Consider the following 16,168-nt stretch of genomic DNA (forward strand, 5'->3'; position numbering starts at 1 on the left):
GGGTTCCTGAACCTGCTTCCTGCCCAGCCCTCCTGAGTGTCCCCTGCAGCCTGGGGGTGCTGACAGCATCCTGACCTCCTGTCATAAACAGAGATGATGTTACCCGACATGGTTTGAGCCTCCTGCACTCCAGCTGCTGCTGCTGTAGCATAGGTGTGGGTATAGGTTCTGGCTGTTGTGGCTGAGGGAAGACTGCAGAACTCTGAATGGAGACCTCCTCCCCTCTGGCAAAGGTTTCTCAGGAGTCTTCAGTCTGGTGGCCCCTCCAAATCAGCTCCCACAACTTGTGCCCCATTTACCACCACCTCCCATCCCCTAGCAGGAACTTACACCCATGCCTACCCACAGCAGCAGTAGCTAGACAGCATCTAGAGTGTACAGAGCCCAGGCTGTGTCAGGTAAGGCTGCTGCATCCATGCAATATTCCCACCCTTTCCCCCACCCCCTCTGACCAGAGAGTGGAAGTAGGTATCTACAGTGACCACTGTGTCAGAGAGAGCCTGGGGAAATCACACTACCCACAGCCACTCTCCCCTTGCCCCAACAAAGAGCCAGGATTCTCCTCCCTACACCAGCTGTGGGAATCAGAGGAAATATGTGACTGCAAAACTGCTCCCTCCTCTGAATCCACCCCTGCCTGGTATCTTTTAGTGCACATGCATATACAGAACCAATTCTGCCCATGTGTTATGCCTTCAATGTTACATGCAAGAAAATGTTTTTTCAGAATTTGATTCCAACAGAAAGACAGAAGGAAAGTAATGTTATGTCATAGATTCGTAAATATTAGGGGCTGGAAGGGACTTCACGAAATCATCAGGTCCAGCCCCTCTGTGCTTGGGCAGGAAAGACTGCTGGGGTCAGATGACCCCAGCAAGGTGAGCCTCCAGACATTTTGAGGAAGATTTCCAGAGTAGGCATTTGTACCACCTCTGGAGAAAGTCTGTTCCAGATGCTGGATACTCAAACCACAAAGAAGTTTTTCCTCAAGTCCAACCTAAAACTATCCTCTAGCAATTTTTGACCCTTATTCATTTTCTTCCCCTGGGGTGCCTTGGTGAACAGATGTTCCCCCAGCCCCTGATGTGCACCCCATATATACTTATAAGCTGCCACCAAGTCCCCTCTAAGTCTTCTCTTAGAAGTCCCCTCTAGTCTTCTGTTAGTCATCATACTCTGTTGCAGAGAAAGGGAGTCAGTTCATTTTTTCATGCCTTAATTATATTCTAACCAACACTTGGGGGAAGGGAAATTGTGGCTGGGTTAGTGTTTGTGGGTTTCATGGAACTGCAGTGAGAAGGTAGGGGCTATACATCCTGAATTACTTTCCTTCTCTGGTTTACAATTTTTGAATCAATCAGCCCAGAGCTTCACTCAATACTCAAAATCACTACTTAACACGCCAGTTGATTTGTTGAAGTCTCAGAGTAATTGTCTGCTGTGAAGGTTACCTGTGGTGGTCCTAAGTAGTTCTAAATAGTATGAGCTGATCCATCAATCTCACCACTTAGACGAGATGTGCTCTGAGGCCTCTTTGTCATCCTCAGCAGTTCTTTCTGAATTCAAACTACTCATTGATGCTTATACTGGATACAGATATCACCATACAAGAGCAAAACTTGGACTGCTCCTTTTACATTCATAATCTATATGCAAATTAAGACTTAACTCTCTTTTTCTCTTTCTCTTTCAGTGTACTCTTACAGAAAACTGTAACAATATTCTTCCCATCATACACAAAGAAATCTTTTTTTTAATGGAACGCAAGGAGGTTTGTTTAGGGTCTGGACACACGAACATTTGGAGTTCTTTCAAAAGGGAAATGTCTCAAAAGGGCAGCATCTGTTGTGTTTTGTTACATGTGAACTAGCCTGGAACAATACAAATATAGCAAAACCACTCCAATTTTAACATTGCTTCATATGATGTTATATGTGGAATAGTTTTGCTAAGTTTTTATTCTTCCCAGCTTGTCCACATGTAACAATTAGAGTTTAGCATCTACTGATGTTTTTAAATGTTTTTCTCCTGAAAGCTCTAAATGTACATGCCATACCCTTTATGTTCACATGAGTAAGGGTCGTGTGTTGAGACATGTAATATAGTCAATGGGTTGAGAATTGACTGCTAAAAGAAGAGTGAAAACAATTTCCAGTTGGAGTGATGGTGGGGGGAACCTCACTCATCTTAAAGATGAATTTTAAATATTTTATGAAGCAGATTATATGATATACAGTTGCTTGTAAGAGTAAGGAATAGAACCAGTGACCCAGGACATCCCTTCTAGCCCTGTGTCCCTGTATAGTGTCTCTCAACTGGGAGGAGGTTATGTTGAGAGAGTTTGTTCTAAAGGATGTGAAAAGACTGAAGTCACGACTGAAGTATTCATTGGCACTGGTGGTTTCGCTCTTCTTGCAAATCATCCAGCAGAGCATTTACCCAGCACTGTGATTTGTATATTATTACATGAAGATTTGTATTAGAGATAAAATAGATTTATGTGCACCATATTGGAAACTGCTGCTCTGAATCCAAAGTTATCTCTAAAGTGAAAATGGGCTATGGTGGGTAAAGGTTGTAAATAATGTCCCTAATTGGTTCTAAATAGTAAGAATTGATTTATCAAACTGCCTACACAAAATGATTCACATGGAAACACATTCTGTAACTTTTATTATCAGTAACAGAATGAGGAAAGCTGAGATTTGCTACAGGGGCAACACAAAGGGAGACAGCTCCCCCAGTTTATAGAATCAATCTCCATTGAATTATACGGACACCAGAGCTTCTGTCAATTTTTCAGTATTATTAGTTGGCTGTCTAGCAAATTCCTCTTGCGATAGTCACTTTGTAAAACTACAGCATCTTACTTGGATACAAATCATTGATGACCCACATATTCCCCAGACCCACAATCAGTTAACCGAACTGCTGTTGCTGTTCTCTGGGACAGACTTAGCACAAAGAGCAGCAGGCCAGCAGCAGAGGAGCAAGCTGGGTAAACCTTCCCTCCCTGCGTTTTGGGACAGACAGTGCAGGCTGCCACAAGAAAATAGGGGAGGGCAGCAGGGACAATGCCTGGGGGCAGGGAAGATGGTAGGGGAGAGAAAAAGGGGAGCCAGGGACAAAACAGAAATTAGGGGAAGGGGAGGATTCTTACCTTTCAGTCCTCCGGGCCCCTGCAGGGATGAGGCTGAAGTTGGTTGCTTATTCCCAGTTTCTTATTCTCAGTTCCCAGTTTCTTTTTAAAGCTAATCTAGATCCAATAAAAGCTTGTTATTAATGAATTATGCATCCTAAAGAGAGAGAATGTCATTAGCTATGCATATTTACTAATTAACTGGCAAACTGCCATCAAGAATGATGGGGGTGGTGGGCAGGGGAACAGAACAATGCTACCCACCACCCCACGCTGCCGCTACCTGCCAGGAGTGGGGGTGGGGGGGAAGGTTACCCTGTCATCCCCACCACCAGCACCCTGCACCACCACCACATCGAAGGGGTGGCCTGCCCCTCCACCCCCAGCCCTGCCACATGCCCCTGCTGCTCCAGCATGCTGCCTCAGTGGCTTCCTGTTGATGCCATTGGAGGACTGTCTCAAAGAACCCAGACCACAGTCCAGCCCAGCCCAAAGCATGGTTTGGCCATTCCAGGCTTCCAGTTGACAACCCCTCCAGCTACTGTATTAAGTATATGGTCTTAAATTAGGACCTGATTTTTGAGCATGAGGCTGAAGTTTGTTGCTTATTCCCAGTTCCTTATTCCCAAACCTGGAACTGGGAATAAGGAATTGGGCATAAGGCAGTGGGAATATGCAACCAACTTCAGCCTCATCCTCTTGGGTTGAAGTGTGATTGCTCCACACTTGAGCTAACACCAACACCAATCAACATTTGTGAAGCTCACAGTGTAAGGTGTAACAAGGCCCTGAGAGAGATTCACTCTCTTTCTCTTCTTTGATAATAGCCCACAATAGTTCTTGAAAGGTAAATTTTCCAACAGCATCTTATTCCTTGCAGGCTGACATGCAGCTACTTTTTAAGTTCAAGAGCTACATTTTAGGGCAGGAGGTGGTATTTTGTTTCTTCTTATCTTATATTTCACACCAGTTTTTTTTAAAAACATGTGTTTTAAAACTCAAAGTTCTTCTCATATAAAATATATATTTTAGTTATAATTTTGACACAATTCTTGATGGATGCTAATTAGGTACTAATCATGGGGTTTTTTCATTCATTCACCTTGTAATCTTGCCTCTTACTTAAAAAGAAAGGCCAGCAACTAAACATGATGTGTGTAGTGATTAATTACCATCTGATTCCTTCTGCATTCTATGTTTTCCATTCATTTATTCTAAAATAAAATTGTTTTAATACTATTTCATAGGGTTTATGAGTTCAGCACATATCCTTTCCTGGCAAAACTATTTGCTGATAGATCATCTAAGAAAATGAAAGTGCAACTTGACCTGATTGGGGTATGTTTCTCAACTTCTCAAAATGGAGAACTGCAGATTGTATTAGGAGGGTAGGATTCAAACCATGTATGAAATGAGTCGTACATCTTGAAAAGAAAGATGATCACAAACTATATCCAGTTAAAGAAGAGGAGCTATTTAAGGAGGAGCGGGAAGGGGTTATTTTCTTATCAATATGTAGTCTCAATATGCCTTCAACAGATTCCGCAGTTTGTTTGTAAGACAAACATGATTAGCAATCGCACTCCTCACTAGCACAAAAGCTCTCTTTGAAGAGAGCCCACACAGTATAAAGAGAGCATGTACTGTTCATGAAGACCTCAGTTCATATTTGGTATTTCCCTTATATCTCCTTTCCCTGGCCATGGATTGAATTCTCTTCAGTAGCTTCTGATTTATCATCAGAACATTAGCCCTATTATAACTGAACAAAATAGGCATCTACAATACGGTGTGTTCTTTGTCAGTGAAATAAAGTACAAAATTTTGAAATATATATACCTAACCTTTTTATTTACAGATGCTATTTTCCTCTTTCTTTTCCAGCTTGATTACATTATATAAAAAAGGAGTAATGTAAGGATGAAGCATATATTTCTCAGGAGCAACAACAATCATGAAATGTTCCAAAACGTTAATTCATCTGGAATATCTCCCCGACTTCCCCCTGCCCCACTTTAACTTGCTAGTTGATTTAATTTTCTACACCATTCTCTCATATTAAGTTCTTTCACAGTAAAGCAAATCCCCCGTGTGGCTTGTTGGTAATAGGCATGTTACTAATGTCCCCTAAAATATAGATTTTTTTTATATTGTCAGAAAAGTCAGTATTCAAGATCATTGTTTCCTCTCAGACACTCTAACAAGGGTAGATTAGAAGTCAGTTGAAGTTGCCACAGTTCCAGGATAATTTATGCATTTGCTTTCTTACCAGTATCTGGTATGCAGGGTTTAATAAGGTCCAATGGTGATTTCCGTTAAATACTTTACATTTATGACAGTTTTATAACCCGAAATCCCTTTATGTCAGTTATTTACAGCATATTCAATTTTGCTATATTCTAATGAATTATTACTCCCAAAACTCCTCTGAAGGATATACTAGCTAAGTTGACTAGGTAGGGAAATAAAAAAAATATATATTTATCAGGTATGGTCTAAGTTGTGTAAGTTGACTAAGTCACATCTTTCTGTAGGGGTAGTGTGTTATATTTTGGCTTTGTGTTTTTCAATCCACTCCAGAAGCCTGAATGCTGAGTTGCACTGGGAGACATTAGTTGGTATACATGACCAGCAACGTTTATTAGGTCCAGATTCACAAAAAAAAATTTAAACCAAATGGGAGTAAGAGTATCCAATTTATGGCTCTGCACCTTCGTGTTTACATAATCCAAACGTCGTTTATTATGTTGAAATTAATGGTATTATAATAAAAGATTGTTCACTCTGGAAATAAAAAATAGCTGTCTTCTTCTTTAGTTTTTCCATTATGTAAGTGTTGCAATGAACACCGTTTACTACAGGAACATAGTACAAGAAGTGGTTCCCTGGGCCTCTGAGGTCAGCCCCTGTATTTACTTAATCTTATTTTGTTTAAATATAACTATATTTCAAAATCCGTATTTACTTTTACCAAATTATATTTGTATTCCTTTTGACTAGTGAAAATTTAAGCATTCAGACTCAGAGGATGACATTTTTGTTCTAACCCAGCCCCTATTCACCGTGAAGCCATTGTTTGCTTACAATTCTTGGTTTTTTACTAAAGGTGACTCACTTTGAGATTAATCGGAATGATTGGTCCATGCTAGAATTTTAAAAAGATTTCACTGACCACCTTTTGTTTTTCTGATTTTCTAGCATGTGGGAAATTGATGAAAATTACAGGCCCTGTTACAGTCAAGATATCTGGAACCCGATTTGGAGCCTGGATGACAGACCCTTTAGCATCAGAGAAAAATAACAGAGTATGTTGAGCCTCTTGTATAAATCTGAGTGTTTTATTTGTGGTTTGAATCTTTATAAAGAGGCATTGAACCGCAGGTTTTACATGCTAGCATTTATTTAAATGTGTTCTCTGCATTTTCATATTTTGACGTATTTCAGAAAAAGAAAGAAAAAAAAAAAACATATTTTCCTGAAATCATCCTCAGAAAAAAAATTCAGTAGGCAACTTCATTAATTTTAAACTATGTCAAAAAGAATGCATGTTTTTCCATTGAAAGAAAATTATTGTTTTCCATTATATCCTCTATAATGGTAATTTTTATAAGGACCCAGTTCAACTAAACACTTATACAAGAAACGGTAGCTGTATAATCAGTCCCACAGAAGTTAGTGAATTTATCTATATATGTAAAGGTACAGATGTTTCTAGTATTTGGCTGTAAATAAGATTCATCCAAGTCCTTACCTGATAAGCTTAATATTTGAATGGCACTTGGCTATATTTTAGTTCAGTTTCAGTTTATTAGAATTTCCTAAGTATGTTCCTTGAAAACTTTAAGAGATGCGAAAAACTGGAAGGAAATGATATATAGGAACTGTCACGGAGTGGGGTGCAGGAGCGGCCATGATCCCACTAGCGCCCCCTGCCGTGCCCAGTTAGGGCAATCCAGCACCCTCTTTTCTCGCCTACCACGTCTTGTTGGTATATGGTTCTATAAGGGAAGCTGCCACTTATCACCCTGGACACTGTCCTATGCTTGTACTATTCCCCATTCCGTATGGGGTGACCTGATGCACCCCAAGCCCTATAAGCTATGCGTGCCTCCTACCTCCCCTTTAGCATGCCCCAAGCCTCACTGCTCTTCTGGACATTATCAGGTCCTTTTCCTTCCAATGGGCTCAGGCAGCCTAAGCCTGACCTGGCCCCTCTGACCCTTCGGGGTCCCCAACACTGGGAGTCCCTCTGGGATCCTTTTCAGTCAGCACCCCTACTGGGGTTTCTATCAATAATATGCGCCCTGCCCACTCCTGGGGCTTCTCTCTGTGCACTCACCCTCTCCTGGGGCTTCTCTCCGTGCACTCACCCTCTCCTGGGGCTTCTCTCCGTGCACTCACCCTCTCCTGGGGCTGGGGTCAGCACCCCTTAATACCACCCCACACCAGGGCAAACAGCTATGGCTATCTGTCACCACTCGCTGTACCCCGCAAGGCACCAGGAACCCCCAGTTTACTGGGGAGCTCTCATGAGGCCTCCTCACACCTCTACAGCCTCACCCAGCCCTCCAGTGGAACACTAACTAAAGAGAACCAAAAGCCAAACAACTGTAACACAACAACAAGAAGCCTCTTGGCTTATAACATAGGGTCTACGCTCACTTGGCTCTCTCACAATGGCCTCCCAGCCCAGGTTCTCTCCACCCTTACCATGTTGTAGCTGCTTGGGTGGTCAGGCTGCAACCATCCGCTCCGCTCCGCTCTGCTGCAGAGCTCCTGCCCCTCAGACTGCCAGAAGGGAACTGCTGGCTAGGCTTCGGCCTGGGCTGTTTATAAAGGCCCGGCCCTGCCCCCTTCTGGCCACATGACCAACCCGGTCGCCCCAGCAACCGGCACCTGAGCTGCCCCTGGAGCTTGGCAGCTGGTCTTCTCCCTTCTTAGGAACAGGGTACCTGAGTGCCCCTGTGACAGGAACCAAAAACATGGAAACATCTGAAAAAAAACCCAACATTTTCTGGGCATGTTTCATTTCCCAAAGAGGACAGTTATTTATTGAATGAAGTTTCAACTAGGTTTAATTCTGCAGAACTCAGAAGTTACTTCCCACTCCACTTTCCCACCACCTCTGGGATTTCCAGGATCTGGGCACGTTATGACAATACTAATGAGCCCCCTAAGCCAGAAACTCATTCAATCAGAACAATTTGAAAGCAAATTTCTCAAAAATGCTAGGTCATTCCCTACTAAAAGAGTTTAACTCAAGAATTCTAGCTTCATTGCAAAAGGAAACATATATGGATACTTTCTGTATTTCTGTAGGCTTTATGAGCAAGTCTGGTAACTGATACTGCCATAGGATTTTTGGAACTTTTTTTAAAATGTATGTTCAATGCATGATCTTCTAATGTTTCTATTTTAGGAGTTTACTCTCTATTCTTTATTTTTCTTTCAGGTATGGTACATGGACAGTTATACAAATAATAAAATTGTCCGTGAATACAAATCAATGGCAGACTTTGTCAGTGGGGCTGAATCAAGGACATACAACCTTCCTTTTAAGTGGGCTGGAACCAATCATGTTGTCTACAATGGCTCCCTCTATTTCAACAAGTATCAGAGCAATATTATCATAAAATACAGCTTTGACACAGGTCGGGTGCTAGCACAGCGTAGCCTGGAGTATGCTGGCTTTCACAATGTGTATCCCTATACTTGGGGTGGCTTCTCTGATATTGACCTCATGGCAGATGAAATTGGTCTCTGGGCTGTGTATGCCACCAACCAGAATGCAGGCAACATAGTCATTAGCCAACTAAACCAGGATACATTAGAAGTGATGAAGAGCTGGAACACAGGCTATCCAAAGAGAAGTGCTGGGGAATCCTTCATGATCTGTGGAACTTTGTATGTTACCAACTCTCATTTGACAGGAGCGAAGGTCTACTACTCTTATTCCACAAAAACCTCCACTTACGAGTATACAGACATTCCGTTCCATAATCAGTACTTCCATATATCCATGCTTGACTACAATGCTAGAGACAGAGCTCTCTATGCCTGGAACAATGGACATCAGGTCCTATTCAATGTCACCCTTTTTCACATCATTAAGACTGAAGATGACACATAAACTTTATTTTTTTCCCACTTCAAAACAGTGTCATTTGTGATAAACTCTAAAGCATTCTTCAGGATTTCTTTTTCTTTATGTTCTTTTTCATTAAGAAAATAAGCATTTTCTACTGTATGATGTGTTCCAAATATGGCTAGGCCTGTCAAAAATGACCTGTTGGAAATACAAGCATCCTTACTCATGAATCTGCAAGGTCTGTCAAGACCTTGTCATAAAAAGCACTAAAGAAGGTTTATGTGGATGTGGCTAAAGACATAATTCTAAAAAGATTATGATATGCCTTACATTAGAGTCTGAGATGAATGGTGGCTTAAATGCATGAATGTCTTTTTTTTTATCTTTTATCATTTTTTAAAATCTGTTTATAGCTCAACATCAGGAAATATTTTGGTAGCAAGCTGAAGCATAAAATGCATCATTTTTATTATTTGTTCCAAACTGAAAGATGTAGGGATTTGGTTTACTTAGAAATGGAATATGATTCATTTTGCCATCATACAGTTTCAGATGCGGTGCTGTACAGTAAGTTTTTAAATCTCTCGCAAACATTTTATCGATTAAATGTATTTCTACCATTGTAACCACCATTGTGCAATTGTATCTCTTCACTTATGTGAAAGTAAACTAAGTACTATTTTTTATAAAATATATTGAAGCTTAATTGCAGTTCTGATTATGGGTCAATTTTAATGTGGCAAATAGGTCATTGCTCCTGAAGCTTTCAGATCTGTTTCAAACATGTGACGGTATTTTTTTTAACCTTGGCTAGTCTATCCTCCTTACACATGAATGCTACATTCTGGCAAATGATCACCATCAACCTGTCCCTTCAAACTGTCCAGTTGCTACCACTCTTTATCTTACCTGTTTCCGCTCTCCTTTCTTTTTATCTCTTGTTTTGCTCTGACCTCTTTGTTTCCTTATACATTGCCACTCTAATTGGAAGGATCCATTTCACTTATTTGCTTTATAGCTCTCCCTGATTCTTCCCCACTTAGCAAAAGGCTGAATCTCTCAGCATACAAATAGCTCCCATGTATCCCACCCTCCACACACAATTGTTTTCAGAAGAATCAATTTTGACCACTGGCAGCATTTGAATCCCTGTCAAAATCTAAAACTCTTTTCACAGTAAATGTTGTTTCTGTTTAGCCATGAAATGTATTTCACATTCTTGAAGAATTAGACCAGGAGAGCTTGTAATATATTTAACTATTTCTTCTATTAATCTCAGTAATAGTAGTGGTAGTGAAGTGGCTGGCATTAATGTTGTTATGGCCTACATCTCTAGGATACAGATTTTTCAAGTCCAGGTGCTCCCTATGCCATGCTCCTTCCTCTTCAAAGCAGTAGAAATTCTGGATCTCATTAGAATTCTTTAATTTTGTAGCTGATGGTCTTCACTGGTTATTATTGGTCTCTCTTGATTTCTTCCTAATCACTCATAGTCCCAACTATATGTTGAAACCTGATTGCCAAATAAAACCTAGAGGACCATGAAGATACTTTCCTTCAGAAATTCTCCTGCAGTTTTTCATGAGAAGTTCATTGAAAGTGTTCAGATTCCAAACATAACGTTTGAGAGGCAAGGATTTTTTCTGAAATCATTTATTGGACCAACTGTATAGTTCAGAGAGCTGTTTCAAGCATCAAGTATCCTTTCTCAGGCCTAAGACAATGGCACCTGATGCCCAATGGACAGTTAATTACTGAAAGCTTGCTCAACAGCTCTTCCAAAAAATCCTTATCTCTTGTACATTTCCTAGACCATCACAGCTACAACAACACTCCAACTGTCCCACCAACATAACTTTGGCAGTGTTGACTAGACATGTGGGTCACCTGGTATCTTTCTGTTGTATGACTGACTAAGCACAACTCTTAGAATCAAATTTTGGTTCAAATTCTCCCATTAAAAATCCAAAAAGTTCTTTCTTCAGATATTCTTAAACATTCACAAAGATTTCCTCTTTCTATAAACATTTCCACCAGTAACCTCATCTGCACTCTGCTCTGGTATCATGGACGCTGGGGCAAATGTCTGGGAGCCCAGAGATCAAGAGTCCAAGGCCATAGCAGAAGCACTCACAGCCACCCTGCTAGATTCCAACAAATCTACAAATTCTGCTAAATACCTCACGAGGACATGGGAAAGGAAAGGACCTCATATGCTAGAACATTGTGGGGCGCAAACACAGAAGGATATGAATGCAATCAAAGAGGGCTGTAAAGACTTATTTATGAATATGCTTTTCAGTAGCCATGGATTTTTATTTGTATTAACCAGTTACAAATAAAACCAGTTTTTCCTTAGGAATCATAATATCATGTTTTTATCTGAGGTAAACATCAACTTGTTCTAGAACTAAATACTACAACCTACACATCTCAAGAAATATAATCTTTTAAAAAAAAAACCTTACTGTATTGAGAATCAAGACTGCTGTGTATCAAATTACTGCAAACCAAGATTAACTCTTGTGATGCCATGTCACAGACTCAGGGCATCTTTTCTATTTCAAATAGTCAGTCACAGACTAAATAAACCTGTTGCCTAATAATTTGTCATGATGATAACTAGACAGAATAAACTACGACTCGAGCTGAATAAATAACTTGTATCTGGTTCAACTGTTATATTCAGGAACAATCTGTAAACAAACGGCACTTTGTACCAATGGGCTTGTTATTCAACATACTTGATGCATATTTTTGGTAAAGGTAAACAAATTTCTGCCTGTAAGTTGCTTATAAATTCTTTACTAGAATCAGTCCATGCTCAGGTTTAGACCTTCCTATGAACCAACTGGGCACATCTACACGTTCATTAATGTGCCTTTGCTACTGCTCATTGTTTACTATCTCTAATATGAGGTACTACAGAAATGTGCATTAGCCTGCACTAATGCACAGTAGCAAATGTGAATGGGTTTTCTATAATATTTAATACACAGTAGATACATTCTAATGTGCATTAACACATTAGCATGGTTTTTGCTGCAACATGCTAATACACAGTATAATAGACCACCATGCATTAAGGCGCCTCATGTAGACGCGCCCACTGAGTAGTTGCTCAGGAAAGCAAAAATTCTAGAGTTGATTAGTAGCTATTCACTCTAGTGTGGCTTTTGTGTGGGCAGCACAGATAGCTATGTGAATGTGAAGGAAGTGCAGCAAAATGTATTTTGTCAAGTGGGGAAAAAAAGTTGACTAGCCTTATACATGGGATGTGAACTGAGATACTGAGGTTTAGTCATCAAAATCACAGTATGATGACACATACTGTTGGACTTTAATTTCTAAAATGATGTCTTCTCCTGCTGTGATCATACCCTCCCAAGAGAGTCACATCCAACCACAAAATCCAGATCACTAGAAGACTACTATGGGTGAAGAAGACACAGCTTCCACAATTGCTGGAACCATACTGTGGAACTCAACCACAGGAGATAATAATCACCAGGGATTACCAGTTTCCATAGTTAAATAGAAAGGCCATTTCTTCAAGTGAGCTGTGTCTCAATAGTTCTTCTGCAGAAACACACAAATAGGCATACAGGAAATCAGAATAAGTGCAGCCTAATCAAGCTATTTCTTCTACCAATTACAAATAAATTAAATTAAAGATTGTTAATATTTATCTCTACTTTAAAACCACTCAGGCACTGTAATGATGAGGCTATATAAGTGAACACCAAATTCAGAAGAGGATAAAAGGAACAACTATTTACTGCAATTTAGATTTTTGACTGATTCAATAAACAGAGATGTTCTAAATTTTCAGTAAATACTCTTGTCCATCATAGGGTTTTCAAACATTCATATGCATAACTGTGTTAAAACTGTGAATGGATCATCAGTCTTTTATGACATTCATGAGTATTAGCAATTTCAATCTGAGATTCCTTGCAGTCTTTCAATGAAGTCTCAATTGGTGGAATTTATAGATATTGCAAGATGGGTTCCAGCCTTCCTACAGTCATTCTTTTGTTGGAAAACAACACATTTTTAGGTGTCAAACAAGCTTGAAAAAGGGTTGAATGCAAGGAGCACCTTCTTATTTTGTTTATACATGCTCAGCTCCCAGAGGCCGCATCCAGACGATCGAGCACTTGCCTGTTGCGGCATCTGAAAGCAGTTTAAGGCACCACAAGAGGCACGGTAGGAAAGCGTGTTCATCACACTAGATATTTGCAGTACAGACTCTAAATTTGATACTGGAAAGTCCCAGTATCAAAAGAAAAGACAATGAGCCTGTGCAGGGCACGTTCCTGGAGTGTGCCCTGAAGCAACTGGAGACTGGGTCTGCCAGTGAGATACTCTAGCACCCAGCCACCATATCTCTATGCCTGCCACATGCCCCTGCTGCTCCAGCATGCTGCCTCAGTGCTGGAGCAAATAGGAGCAGGGCAAGGCTATGGTGTTGGATCAGACCCAGGCTCTGTCTCCAGTAAGTAGGGACATGGGGGTGGAGGGACTGTGGGTGTGAGGGTCTGGGAGACTGTGGGAGGGGCAGCTCCCCTGCCTCCATTCTCCCCCATGGCACACAGCCCCCCTGCAACAGTAGCAGCAGTAGCAAGCCAACAGGGCACTTGAGGACAGCCCCTGGCAGACTCTAACTCTCATCTGGGCTCCTGGACTCCCAGTACCACATGCAAGAGCAGTGCACCCTTGAGTGGGGCAAGATACTGCCTCCATGGAGTTGGCCCAGCCCAGTAGAGCATGGGGCATATGGAGTCAGGACCTGGCCTGGCCCAAGGGCGTACAGCTCTTGTGTGTGATGGTGGGAGCCTGGGTGACAGCAAGAGCAAGCCCAGTCCTACCTGAGGGCATATGCCAGTGGGCCAGGGCTGGCACCATGCACCATGTGCAGCTACTGGGGGCCTCTGCCAGGAGCTGTCCATAAATGTCTTGATGGCCCACTGCTGCTGCTGCTGATGATGATGATGATGATAATGATGCGGGGGGCGGGGGCTGTGCACCATGCAAGGGGTGGGAGGGAACCCACCCAAACCCACCCCCACACAGTCCCCCTATATCCACAGGAGAAAACCCACCACCACACAGTTCCCCCACATCCACAGTCCCCCCAACCCCACACAGTCCCCCACACCCACTGTTTCCCCACCCCTATGAACCACACACCCACGAACCCTGGAACAAATCCCACACCACTCCTACAAATTCTACATCCACCCACAAACCCCACACCCACCCCCACACCCTTTTTCCTCCAAACACCACACCCCCTCACAAATCTCACATCCTGAATGCCCAACTGCCAGTCAGGATGGGACCTGCTGGTGGGAGCTGCAGGGGCAACTGCCAGACTGCAGCTCTGTCCTGTGCCCACACCAGTGTCCAAGCCTGGGGTCCAAGCTTGGCCAAGCAGTGTCCAAGCACGTGGTCCAAGCCTGGGGGGCGGGGGGTGCTCCTGGTCCCAGAAACTACTTGGGGCATGTGATGGGCTGGGGGTGGGGGTGGAGGTAGCAGCAGGGGTGTGTGTGTGAGAGAGAGAGATGGGGATTGAGAATGGGGGATTGCTCTGGGTAGAAGAGGCCACCAGAGCTAGACTTAGAGCCCTCCTGCCTTCCTAGAGCAGCCTGTGCAGGGGGAAGCTGGCCTGAAACAGATGGGACTTGCCCAGCCCAGTCCCTAAGCCCCAGTTGAGCACTTCCCAGGAACAGCATGGGGATCACTGGGGTAGGCTCCCAAATGTCTTTAAAATTGTAAATATATCAATAAAACACTGCCCAACCTATTTCTCTCTATACAGTGGAGTTTCATTTTAAGCATGGAAGAACATAGATTTTAGGTATTTTAATGAAAAATGTGGGTTTTTTATCAGAGGTTTGAAAAGCGAACAACAGGATCCTTGCTGGTGAGGCAAGTGGCAGGACCCAGGCAAAGGAGGCTGCCCAGAGCCAGCACCAGGGTGCAGCTGGGGGGCAGATGAGGAGGCTGACCTCCTGGCCATTTGACGCCAGGAGGACATGCTTCAACAGTTCAAAGTGGGCCACTGCAACAAGCACATCTTCCGGGTGATAGCTGCCCAGATGGCAGGGTGAGGGCACCTGAAGACATGACAGCAGTGCTGCACAAAGGCCAACTTTTCAGCCACGCTGCACTGGCACCTGGCCCAGACGTGCAGAAGGCTTTGCTGCAGTGTCCATACCACAGTCCAAGCAGCCGTGAGATCCCCATCTGGGTCTGGCAGGCCCACAGCCATGGGGCCACAGGTCTAAGGGGGCAGATGCTGTTGCAGGTGGCAGCAGGTTACAGCCAGGCAACAGCTCCCACTGCCAGACTGCTGCAGTGGGTAAAGGGTACAGAGGCCACTCTAAATTAGGGCAGCTTCAACAGTCCATCTGGCACAAGGGCCTAGTGTCCACAGATACCAACTGGTTGGGCCTCAGAAACTCCCTGAGCTGCTTGCTAAAATAGTTTTTTATACTGCTGGGTCTAGCTCCTCCTGGCTGAAGATCCAGGAGGAGCTGGACAGAGTCAGTTTGCCCCAGGTGGCACAATTTACCCCAAACCAAAATGTATGTTCAGGCATGTATGCTGAGGCACAAATCCCTGACAAAAATTTGTGCCGCTATTTGACCTGCTGCAAGTGCATGTGCCTGCACGTGTGGATGTCCCCAGTGGCCGTGTCCACATGAGCATGGACATTTGGTTGGTTCCCGAGAACAAGTAGCAGTGGTACATCTTCCTGGGGGAACCTTGGCCCCAGCAGCCTTACCTGGGGTCCTGGGAGGCCTCCCAGGGCTACAGCAATGGTGATTTGGCCACACAGAGCCTGGCCAGCAGCCGCAGCATGGTTCCAGGTGGCCTGGCTCTGCTTTTGAGTAGCATGCACTGCCCATGAGTGTGTGGAGAACATCTAAATG

At 42.9% G+C, this 16,168-nt stretch overlaps 1 protein-coding gene across 3 annotated transcripts in view; it reads left to right on the plus strand.

Moving 5' to 3' along the window:
* OLFM3 (olfactomedin 3) overlaps positions 1 to 11,899 on the plus strand; it is a 147,814-nt gene extending 135,915 nt beyond the window's left edge. Inside the window, exons 5-6 of one of the 3 annotated variants that reach the window (XM_090048910.1) lie at positions 6,338 to 6,444; positions 8,592 to 11,896. In XM_090048910.1, the coding sequence (XP_089905036.1) occupies positions 6,338 to 6,444; positions 8,592 to 9,269 (785 nt within the window). In that variant the 3' untranslated portion in view covers positions 9,270 to 11,896. Of the gene's footprint in view, positions 1 to 6,337; positions 6,445 to 8,591 lie in introns of all 3 variants that reach the window. The other 2 variants (XM_090048911.1, XM_090048909.1) reach the window with 2 other exon arrangements.
* Positions 11,900 to 16,168: the final 4,269 nt, after the last annotated feature.

Source organism: Crocodylus siamensis, chromosome 5 (assembly GCF_052110815.1).
Source record: "Crocodylus siamensis isolate JL-2025a chromosome 5, ASM5211081v1, whole genome shotgun sequence".
NCBI classification, from domain to species: Eukaryota; Metazoa; Chordata; order Crocodylia; family Crocodylidae; genus Crocodylus; species Crocodylus siamensis.